Source organism: Mastomys coucha, unplaced genomic scaffold (assembly GCF_008632895.1).
Source record: "Mastomys coucha isolate ucsf_1 unplaced genomic scaffold, UCSF_Mcou_1 pScaffold23, whole genome shotgun sequence".
Taxonomy (NCBI): Eukaryota; Metazoa; Chordata; class Mammalia; order Rodentia; family Muridae; genus Mastomys; species Mastomys coucha.
The window spans coordinates 57729720-57742069 of record NW_022196906.1 but is presented as its reverse complement, the minus strand read 5'-3'; the positions used below and the strand labels follow the sequence as shown (position 1 = coordinate 57742069).

General features: G+C 41.5%; 1 protein-coding gene across 8 annotated transcripts in view; it reads left to right on the top strand.

Annotated features, from left to right (window-relative positions):
* Nucleotides 1-12350, top strand: part of Map2k5 (mitogen-activated protein kinase kinase 5) — a 215282-nt gene that overhangs the window by 87157 nt on the left and 115775 nt on the right. For all 8 annotated transcript variants that reach the window (XM_031343241.1, XM_031343240.1, XM_031343239.1 and 5 more), the window contains 2 exons: nucleotides 471-532; nucleotides 5863-5911. In XM_031343241.1, the coding sequence (XP_031199101.1) occupies nucleotides 471-532; nucleotides 5863-5911 (111 nt within the window). The remainder of the gene's footprint in view (nucleotides 1-470; nucleotides 533-5862; nucleotides 5912-12350) is intronic.

Genomic DNA, 12350 nt, shown 5'->3' with positions numbered 1-12350 from the left:
TATTAGATATTTTCTTTATTTACTTTTCAAATGATATCTCCTTTCCCAGTTTCCCCTCAAAAACCAAACCAAAACAAAAAAAACCTGTTCCCTTCCCACTCCCCTTGCTCACCAACCCACCCTCTCCTGGCCCTGGCATTCCCCTACACTGGGGCATAGAACCTTGACAGGACCAAGGGCCTCTCCTCCCATTGGTGACCGACTAGGCCATCCTTTGCTATACATATGCTGCTGGAGCCATGAGTCCCACCATGTGTACTCGTTGGTTGGTGGTTTAGTCCCTCGGAGCTCTGAGGGTGGGTGGCCATGTTCTGCTTGAAGCACAACCTTGTCATTCACAAAGGTAGAACTAAAAACCTTTGTTCTCTATATCTAGTAAGCAAATGGAAATCACACATTCTCACATGAGCGTGTCCCATGCAGTGTCTGATGGTTTCATTTGTAGTAACACAGTATCTCTGTCTCTACAGGGGGGTCTTTGGATGTATATAGGAAAATTCCAGAGCACGTCCTTGGAAGAATTGCAGTAGCAGTAAGTATATATATTGGCTTTAGCTTTAGAGAATTGCAGTTATTTAATCTTTACCGTCATGCCTATTCCTGTGTCCTCTCTGTGCCTTCCTTTCAGCCCCAGGTGGCTGCTGAGACCATCCTGCCCGTCAGTTCTGATCCTTCCTCTGTTTTTATAGGCCAAGGCCAGCTTAGTCCCCCTGGCTGTCAGTACTCTAATCGCAAGGATCTTGGTGCTCGGGTTTCTATTTCATCAGAGAGAAAGCTGTTACAGGGGATGTTTAATAGTTATAGACATAGAATTTGAAAATAATTTAAGAATCTAAATTAGTGAAACAGTCTATGAACAAAATCGTACTTTGCTTTTAAATGATTTTGCAGTCTTTTGGGGTTTATTTTATCTTTTGGAGACTATATCTAGGATTCTGTGCCCTTTGTGATGAAAAAGTTTCCCTATCTTCTGTATTCACTAATAAATAGGCAAATCATCTCATCTAAACTGAAATTATTATATAAATTCCAGATTTGAGATTGGGAATAATGTAAGCTAACGGTGTCTAGGAGGAGTCACTGGGTGCTATAATCGTAAACACTTGCTAAAGTAAAGGCACTCTGTTAAATTAAGTGGTTTAATGCAGAACAAAGTGATTATATCATGTACCATTTAATTAAATGGCTTATTTTCACATTCATTATACATCAAACTGACAACTCAAATTCTTTAATCCAACATGGACACTTACTCAGGCTTAGTTCATTGTAATTCACAGCTTTCCTTTTTTCTTTCTAATTATGAGTGTGAACTGCCCAGGGTGATGAGCATTCTCCTTTCTGAGGCTGCCTCTGCAAGCAGCTTCTAATCTACACATTATTCAGATTATTCAGGATGAAATCTGAGTACTTAAACCAGTGTTTTAGATGAAAATAAAAATGTTTCCTTTCCTCTTCTAATCTCAGAGGGGAATGAATGTGTTGTGGCTTTTGGCAGTTCTTGGCTCTAGAGTTTAATAACATGTATAATAAAGGGCAAGAAGAGGCAAGGAAGACCAGCTGGAAAGCAGGGGAGTCTGCACGTCCTGTGTTCCTATCATCTGTTGAACGTGGGGAAATAGAATCCACCTTGTTCAGTAAAGACACGTATTCTTCCCCAGCCTCATCAGTCTTGCCTCCCTCCTGTGTAAAGCAGAAACAAGGCCACTGGGCTTTCTGATTTAGCTATGATGGGAAAGTTGTAACTGGACAGAGGCAGCAGAAAAGCAACCAGCTTTGAATGTTCGGGTAGTTGAAATTTTTGAAAATGCTGTATTAAGAAGAAACATTAAAATGAGTGCCAATCCAAGAAGAGTTGATGTGCCCCTTACTTGGTTTCGAATCAGTTGGCAGTCTCTTATAAAACAAGGCGCGTTCGTTCCTACAGCTCTCGTGCATTCTAGGCCGTAATGATGAAAGCTTCTGTGGAGGGTATAAAAGAAACATTCTCAACAATTCTGCTCTTCTGATGGTTTTCATAAACTCTGTTAGTGCCCTACACTTGTATGGCACCTCCAAAGTGGGGTACATATCTGTGGGGGAGAGGGGATCTGAATAGACTCCAAACATGGATGATCCTTTCTGTAGCTAATAAACAGCACACTGGCCCAGAAATACCATCTCAAATCAAGAGGATTATATTAGTCCAAATTCAGCTGTTGCCCTGTTAGGTGGTCCCTCATTGAGTGTGAAATGCACATAGACACAGCCTGTTCAGGTTCCCAGTTTCCGTGGTTACTACTTCTGAACCGGTCCCAAGATGGCATCAGTTTCTTTCCTTTGAATTTCTCACTCAGGCCAAGATGGCACATGCAAATAGCCTCAGCCCTGTCCAGTCCCAGAATCAAATGGATCTGTGTACCAGTCTCTATGGTCTATGTATGTACGAGAATGCTGCCGGAGTTTCCAGCAGCTGTGGGATGAGGGTTGTTGGGCACATCAGTACTAAGCAAAATGGGTTAGAACACTCGGTACCTCATGCTGAGTCACTGTCTAACGAGTCAGTGCTGTCCTAGGTACAGGATAGTATGTCTCCAGACACTGCTCCAGCACTCTGTTCTCTGGCAAATGAGGTGGGGAAATGAAGAAGGAATTAAAGGGGAAACTGTGCTAAAACACACACCTAGAGGAGGTGGGGAAGAGCAATGCAAGCAAGAGAATAACTGACAGTGGAGAAGCACAGACACACAGCTGCTTCAGGTTCCCGTTTTCAAGTGGGAGTTTGCTGTTGCCCGTGGTAATTCAGCGACTCCCCCAGCCTCAGTGTCCCAGGACTCCTGGCCTGTATTACTGTGGTCACTGAAGATCTTCTCATGTCTCTCTGAGGGAATCTCTTCCTCAAAATGAACTTAATTTTCCTGGTTCTCTGGCATGCAAGGCAGGTCTGTGGATCTGAAGGTCATCACAGGATGAGCCCTGTCAGTGTCTAAAATGTGGCTCAAGTTTTCTCATGTAGGATATACGTAGGAGAGAGAATGTTTTTCCTTTGAAGAAATCTATATAAGATACTTGATCTCAGCCTCCCAACTGCAAATTTCTACCCCACTTCTTATAAAGAGTAAGTACCCTTCCCTGCTCCCCAACATGGCTATTTCCCTCTAACTTCTGAGCTGCGTCATGCTGTGCTAATTTTAATATTGATGGACGTTGTCCATGAAAAGATGTGCACTTGGCATGGCAGGAGTGAGTGATTGACAGCAGATATAAGCACTGTTAGTGTCAAGGCTTTTTTGTGTGGGTTTGTGCAGCCTCTCCTACTGAATCCCAATGATCCTCAATTAATGGGCAGACTTCCTGCTCCTTTATACATGGATGCTTATACACATTAAAGGAAAATTCTTTCTGTCTTCAAAGTTGGAGGAATAATAGTTCAAAATGTATGATTTTATCAAATATATAATCAGTATTTGTATTTCTTTTACTACGCTGCAATCTGTGCATGTACAATTGTGTCCTGTTTGTGTGTCTTCTGATCACTTGCTATTGAGCTGATGTTAGTGACACACAGCCTGTAACAGGAAAGACTTATAGGACTCAACTAAACTTCTAAGTCAGGGAAGTTGCACCCCACTTCTCAGAACCCAAAAGCTGTCTGTTTCCCTGCTAACCATCATGGCCTCCCCCCACTACTCAAAGAGAAGCTATTTTCATTGCTGATGTCTTTTACAAACATTTAAGTATTTTGTCTTACTTTCATTGATAAAACTATCATCATTTACACTTTTATTTTAAATACGTATTTTAATTTTATTATCATAACATAGGTATTTACTTATATGGTGTAGCATTTGAACATGTGTATAATAGTCAAGATTTGATATTCTTTTCCCCATGTTTTATTATTTGCCATACTACCTTGTGATATCAGTGATTTCAAACTCTGGAAGCAATTGCTTGCTATAAAAATGTATCTAGTCTCTTAGACTAGATAAGCATGGAATGGAACTGCTCATTGTGTCAGCTGATCTCCCCAGAGTATCTCCTGCTCTCTGAGAGCAGTTAAATGGGCTAGCCTTGTTCAGCATAAGAGAGTTGGGCCTTCTCGAGCCTCAGTATTTGGAAATTGCTTTTCTTACTTTCTATGTTTGGTTTTTAGTTGCTATTAGTCAGTTTTTATCAACCAAAATCTTTGCACATGGGGCCTCCAGGCCTTCTTCTCTAACATCATGTTTACAGTACACAAATCCTAGTTGCTTCTCATCCGGGAAGGTTTTCTTATCATGTAGCCTTGAGTTGTCCAAGTTTTCTGTAACAGTAAGTGCTTTCACATACTTCTAAGTACATTTTTGGTATCAGCATTGTTCACTGTTTTTAAAATCAGATTATGAATAGTCAACCTTAAAATTATGAGTTCCTCTTATTCGTGTGCTATGAATAAAACATGCTTTTCATGTAACAACCACTTTTGTGTAAACTTTGAAGATTTATTTATTAGTTGTCTAGTGGTACTAGGGATTGAACTTCGGGCCTCCTACATGCAGCCAAACCCTTTACCAGTGAGCTACATGCTCAAATCAAGATTAAAAGATCTCAATGTCAATGCCTGATTAAATTTTCCACATAGACAGTAGTAATTGCAGCCTGTATATTTAGGGTCTTACTCATTTAACCATTTTTCTTAACTCTGGCAGTAAAGGGGGAAATCCCGGTGAACCTGGTGCACTGGTACTCACCCATTTTTTCCTCTGGCCTGCGTTCTGATGCTAAATCTGCACTTTCTCCACAGGCAAGCTCTGTGCCACAAATGTACGTGCCTTCTATGCTTCTCTCGGTGCATTCTATTAAGGAAAGAATAAGAAAGCTTTCTACAGTAATTACAAGCCTTTTAAGATTAATTTAAATTTTAATTTTATTTTAAACTTGACAGAAAAATTTCGAAAGTCATATCCGGAGTTCCCACAGAGCCTAGAGCAGCTGCTTCCAGGGAAGAACTGGGCGCAGCTGACTGAAATGGATCTTTAACTTGGGCCAATGCTTTTTTTTTCTCTTTTCCTCACATCAGTTAAGTTTGCCATTCAAGGCTTGGCGTCCTGATCAGGCGCTCCTCGCTGCTGTTGGGAAAGGAGATTTCTGTTTTACACAATTCCTTTCATGAGTCAGTTTCTTTAAGTTCTTCATCTAGACATGTAGGTGATTGGTACAGCACCTCCCGAGCACATGCAAGGCCCTCTGTGTATTCACCAGCATTACCAAAAAATACAAGTAAAAATTTTTCCTTTCATCATAAATAACATGATTTTTAAAAAAAGATTACCCAGGGGCTGTGTCCTGGTGGCTCAGTAGTTAAAAGCACTTGCTGCTCTTGCAGAGGACCGAGGTTTAACTCACATGGCAGGTCATAACTGTCTGGAGATCTGACACACTCTCCTGGCCTCTATGAACACTAAGCACACACATAGTGCACATACATTCATGCAGGCAGACACTCACACTCATAAAATAAAAACAAAATTATTTTTTAAAAAATGATTTAGAAATGTTAAAAAAATTGTTTAAGAAATCTTTGTTCCTCTCTCCTGACCTTCTTCTAACCTGCCCAAACCACCAGTTCGGGTGTGGCTAGTGGCCTTCCTGGTGGTTCTGTGACACCTGCTCATCTCTTTCCTCTGACACGCCCAGTCTTCTGATGCACTAAACTCACCAGCAAGGAATGTAGAGCTCTGCAGTTGGTGTCCCTGAGAGCCTGGCACAGGTGGGGAGTAGTCAAGAGCCACCTTTAGTTTGACAGTAACTTGAAGAACAATTTGTGGTTGACTTATTTAACTGTGGAGTGTTCCCTATAATGTCCATAACTGTACTGTTTTTTTCTTTTCACAATTTTAGGTTGTTAAAGGCCTTACCTATCTGTGGAGTTTAAAGATTTTACACAGAGGTATGTTCTGGGTTACACAAATGAACTTAATTTAGGGATGGGGGAGGCTCTGCAGTTCCCTTGGTTTTTAAAAACAAAAAAAAAAATGACATTTCAGCTGGGCAGTGGTGATGCATGCCTTTAGTCCCAGCACTTGGGAGGCAGAGGCAGTCAGTTTCTGAGTTCGAGGCCAGCCTGGTCTACAGAGTGAGTTCCAGGACAGGCAGAGCTACACAGAGAAACCCTGTCTCAAAAAACAAAACAAAACAAAAACAAAAAACAATGACATTTCAGACAACTGATGTGGTAAGCAGAAAAGTGATTGTAAATGTTACTTTTCTTGTTTTCTCCCTCTTGTTTCCATACTTTCTATTTTTTCAGTACAAACTAGGGAGTTATATTTTTATGAGCCACATTTTTCAAGCATGCAAACATATTTTGCACTACTTGAAAATGACTCTGTAGGTATGGCTCTACGGCTCTCTCCTCAGAGCACTTCAGGTGTCTCTCAAGAGATCATGTCCTGTTCTCAAGAAATGAAACTTTAATTAACGAATCAGAATGCCTCCTTGTTCTGGAGATGTGGAAGAGAATGGTCTGATAACTGTTGCATGTCACAAGGAACCTCCTTTGGTTTGTTTGGTGTTCCCAAAATGTCTGAATTCATTTGAAGCAAATTATGAAAAGAGAAAGGAGATGGTAACAAAACCAAATCACACATCCAACTTAGTACACATCTGCTCCTCCTAGCTTTGTGTCTCCTGGGGGCGCAGCCGTGTACAGTTAGATGTGATTAAAGGAAAGGGTTTTTTAATTTGGTTTTAGTTTTCAGGTTTTGTTTTTTTCCCTAAGACAGGACTGAAGCTTTGGAGGGAACTCGCCCTGTTCTCAGCTGCAGTCCCCTGCCCAGCACTATGGCCTCTGGTCTCTAAAGATACTCTCAGTAGCCCCAACTTCTTCACCCTTTTTAAAGAGAATATCTGCGTATGGGGAACGCATAATATTCATTCTTGAAGGCATCCATGCTGACTGAATAGAATCATAAGCCTTACCCCATCCCCCTGCCTCCTTAAAGCCCAGAGTGGTGGGGAGCATGAACCTGGCTGGGTCGGTGTCACTTCCTGGGTATCCGTGTGTGTACACATCTGGTGAGTAACAGAAGGGGGCACCTTACCCTGGTGGGCAGAGCTGCTCCCTCTTCCCTGCTGCGTACTTCTGCCTTATGCACCACCCAGGAAGCCGGTACAGCCAGTGCCCAGAACCTGGTATTTGCTAGCCTTTTACATTGCTGTTCATTTGCATGGAATCCAAGGGAAGGCACCATTTGCTCAAGATGTCAAAGCCACCATTGACAGGACCATGCTTTGTAAATGCGAGTGTTGTTATAAAGTGAGACTTATGATTGTTCTATACTCTTGGCAAGCTGCGTAATTCTGGACCAATGAATTGTCTAAGCCATGACTCTCTATGAAAAACATAGAGAAGTGTGGTGGGTAGGGAGTATGCTTCAGTTATTTCAAAGTTATTTCTTTTCTTTTCCTCTTTAAAGTGACAAATCTTGTTGACAAGACACTATACCTCTAGAATCCCTGTTTCTTAGATTATTTGGAGTTATTCCCACTGTTTGTGAGAAATAGCCAGTTTTGTTTGTTTATTTGTTCAAATAATATCTCATTAGACTTGTTTCGGACGGACTTGTGGAGATCAGAAAATAAAGCATGGGGTCAGTTTGCCAGGACAGTCCTGTGGTCATTGTGGGCAGGCACAGTTAGCAGAGCCCTGAGAGACGAGTGCAGCCTTCTTCCCCTGCCATTTGTAAGTTAGGTCAGAAAGGCCTTTTGTTACAAGGTAGGGGAGGGTTGTGGTGACTTGGCTGAACCACACAGGTTTCCAAAAAGAATCCTGAGTCTTTTTTCAGCTTTTTTTGGGGGGGAGGGGGACACTCAACACCCAGAGTAAGTCTGTTGTGAAATATTTCTGTGAGAGGTGTCTGAGAGCAGTGGGGAGGGGTTGCCACAAGCCCTCTTTAGGGACTTCAGTTTTAAGTACCAATCAGGGGAGGAATATACATCTCATCTGCCTGGGTAGGAAGGTGACTGGATTATAGTGCAAATATATATATTCCTTCCTTGGTGATAGGTACTCAGTTCTCAGAAAGAGCGTGCTGTGGTTAGACACCTCACTTAATAGGTTGATATGTTTGTGGTTATACACCTCACTTAATAGGTTGATATGTTTGCCTTAGAGTTTCAAAGCTACTCATAGAGGCTTTTACCTTCTGAATTTCGAGTAAAAGAACCATGTCCCTGAAGACTTTTGTAAAAGGTTGTAATGAGAAACTTAGCCTAAATTGAGTAGGTTTTGTCCATATTTAATAACTTGGATTTCATAAAACTAAGATTAAAGATGCCTTTTTATTTACCAAAAAGCTATTTAATTTTCTCCTTGATTAAAAAATTGTAGCTTTTTAGATGAGTTCAATCAGGCAATTAAAGATCAGAGCTTTTAAGTTCAGCTAAGGCAATTAAGTAGGTAATACGGTTGTTTATACACTTGTGCTGAGTACGCTCACTCCTCATCCCCCTTGCACACACACAGACTGGTTTTTGTTTCCTCTGACTGATGATGGAAGTACATCTGAATATGTGTCACATTGTCAAATCAAAGCTGAGTCCTTTTATGGGGGCTGGGGAGGCTGGTCTAGGCTGTGTGAGCAGACAGCGGTGAGAAAAAGAGGGAAAGGCTTTAATGAGTGATCCAAGCAGCCTTCTTTGTGTTGGCCTAAGTACTGAGAACCGGAGCTCTCCTCTGATCATCATTTGCTAAGGCTGCTCTCCCCAAACAGAGCAGGAGATTATTAATATGGCATTGCTTTATACTCAGGAGCACACATTCTAAAATGAAGAACTGGAGACATGTTTGGTTCTGTGATACAAAAGAACAGACTTCTTCTCTCATAGAAATGGCTTGATTTAGTGTCCTGGGTTTTAACTACAGAACATGCATAGGTAAACTCTGGCATCTTTCCACAGTAGAAGTGAGGACCACAGAGCAGAGAAGTCTGAACATGAAGCAGCAGCAACCCTTCATCCCATGATGCTTGTTAGTTGGGTCCTTGTTAGTTTATTCAGCTGTATGTTATGTCCCCTGGAAATAGTGGAGGCTAGAGTTGAACAGCTCCTACACAGGCTGGGTCATCAAGGTCTCAGTGAGCTGGTCCCCTCGTTCAGCAGTTTAGTATTTGAGATGATAAACGTGAGGACTTTGTGAATGCTCAGATATTAGTCCTGAAGGTAGACTTCTATTAAAATTGTGAATTAATCACTCCATCCTATCAATAAAAATATTCCATTCCCAAATCCAGCCAGGGAGAGAGTTTATTGTGCTTTGTGTTACAGGGTCAAAAACCCCTCAGTCTCTTTTTACTCTGAAACAAATGTGATGTCATCATATGAAGATGTACTTATTTAAAATCTTTGAAACACCTGCCAAGATTAACTACTGTGGAAAAGCTGTCTTCACTATCAGATATAAGAGAGCACCCTGTGAGTCCAGCCCGTGCTGACCGTGAGTCCAGCCCGTGCTGACCGTGAGTCAAAACAAAGGAAGTGAACAGTGAAAACATTCCAGCAAACACTGCAACTTAACTTCAAAACATACATCACCACTAATGAGGTGAGAGCCCTGCATATTAATAACCACGGCTCCAGTCACAGCCGTCATTACCCACATCAAACATAAATGCAAGATTAACACCTATGCCATTTCTGTGGGAAACGTGAGAATACCCTGGCGGTAACTGCTCTTGCTTTCCCCAAGGATAAAAAAGAAATGGAAGGGTAATGAGAATAGAACTTAGATTAAGAAAATAAAACCAGCCGTCAGTCAGGGCCATTGTACAGAGATGTAGAAACTTGTGGGGAGAGATAGTTGGACCTCTTGTATACCAGGAAATCTTTCTATACATGAGCCTAGGCAGTTTTACTTGTCTTCCCCAGTAGGAAAGCTGGGCTTGGTGTGTACCTGTAATCCCAGCTCTTGGGAGGCTGGGGAAGGAAGGTGGTGAGTTTCAAGCCAGCAGGAGATGTAAGATGAAACACTGTCTTCAGGCAGCTTTGTAAAACAGTTTGTACGCAGATAGATCTCTGTGGCCAGACAAACAAGATGGACCCACTCTTCTCTGATCTCAGAGGAAAACAAACCAACTCTTGGTTTCAGCAAACATGCTGGAAATGTTATTTTCCCTGATGTTACTTTCCTAAACTGAGCATACCTCGACCTCTCCAGGGTTCTGCCTTAGATGTCTAAGCTAATGCTTGTATTCCATAGCTATTTATTTCTTACCTGTGTTCTAGATGTTGTTGTGGGTGCTTGGAGAATGTCAGTTTCTACCTTCATGAAACATATTTAGCAGGGGTAGGTGAAATATATATATATATATATATATATATATATATATATATATATATATATATATATATATATATATATATATATATATACATACATACACACACACATACATAAGCAATAACTACAGTGTTAAATAGAATGCATTAGAAAGCAGTTAGCTAAAAAAAAAAAAAGAAAGAAATAAAGGTTACCAACAAAACAGAACAACAACAACAAAAAAGTAGTCAGCTAAAGGATGAAGAAACAGTTTAGCAGACCCATCACCAGACAGGCCCAGGAAGCTTAAGCACATGGAGCTCCCAGAGAGGGGGATTTGGGATGCAGGCTTAAGGAAGAGTAGAGTAACATATGCACATTTCTGACAGTGTGGCCCAACAACTCCTCTCCTAGATGTTTACACAGGAGAAATAAAGCATTTGTCTCACAAAACTAGTAAGAACCTCTTCCCATTGGCTTTATTCATAAAAGGTGCAAACTGGAAACAACCCACCCGTCTTTATCAGTAGATGGGAAACACAATGGAGCATCCACACTGCAGGTGTGACTCAGCAGTAGAGTGATTGAACTTCTAGTCCATGCAGCAACTTGGGCAACGTGCTCTAAGATTCCATTCAAGCAGTATTCTGGAAAGGTAAAAGTAGGAATGGAAAGCCATAGTTGATGAAGAAGGATGGCCTACAAAAGCATGAGAGGCACTTGAAGGAGCTGTGCCTTCAAGGGGTTTTGGCTTATTTATTTATTTAGGGTTTTGTTTTGTTTTGTTTTGTTTTTTCGAGACAGGGTTTCTCTGTATAGCCCTGGCTGTCCTGGAACTCACTCTGTAGACCAGGATGGCCTCGAACTCAGAAATCTGCCTGCCTCTTCCCAAATGCTGGGATTAAAGGTGTGTACCACCACCGCCCGGGAGGGGGTTTTGTTTTTTATGAAAGGAAGCAAAGGAGACCTTTGCTAAGCTGGTGAGAGGCTTGGCCAAGTACCTGTTGAACAAATTTGAGGGCCTGAGTTTAGATCTCCAGTACCCCTGTAAGAAGACAGGCTGTGGGACAGGGCTGTGATCCCACAGTAGGGGAGGCAGATAAAAGAGGATTCTATCACATCAGTAAGTTCCTCAAAGCATAAGGAGAAGAGCTATTGAGGAAGATACCCAGTGTGGACCTCTCACCAGTGGACGTCGGGGCACATGTACCTGTCCACACACATAACATAGTACACACACAACACACACAAGGGCTTGGCAGTGGGCTAGATGTTTGCATTGAAAATGAAGTAGTGTCAGTAGCAGAATTTTTTTTCTTTTGTTTAGTTAAAAGAATTTAATGCACTTATTATGTGTGGCATGGACATGTGGCAGTTCCAGCATTCAGGTCCCAACTCATCATCAGGCTTAGTGGCAAGTGTGCTTATTCCTGAGCCACCTCACTGGCCCTAACAATGGAGGACATGCAGAGTCACAACTTGGATGAAAAGTGACAGCGTCTTGATGATGGTGAATCTTAATGTAATTATAGGTTCACAGGAAATTGCTGGAAAAGAATGTGCAGAGAGGTCTTGCAAAAGGCATCCTTCTGGAAGAATCTAAGAGGACCAGAGGCTGGTCATCTGAGAGAGAGTGACCAGGACAGTGTTAGCCGGTGTCATATAATTGCCAGTACCTTGTAAACGACATCAGTACAGTCTGTGTGATTAAAAACACTGTAAACATATTCTACTCCAAAATTATTGTGCCTATGAGAAGAGAAAAGACACGTCAAATCTTTGAATTTCTTAGAAAAGAAAATCTGATGTCAAGGTCAGAGTGTTAGAAGCTGTCTGAATGTGTGTAAAGCTACATTCACAAGAGCGATCCCTCAATGGTGGGGCATTGCTACCAATAGAAAATAACATGGTTGATTTTAAGTGATTCTTGATAAAATGTAGTTTACACTAAGCTTCCATAACAGCCTCTTGACAGACACTAGACATCGGGGCTTCACTTCAGGTTGCAGGGAGTTTTGAAGTAGCCTAGGCCACATTTCACTTCCTGAAATACCAGTTTGTTGATTTGTTT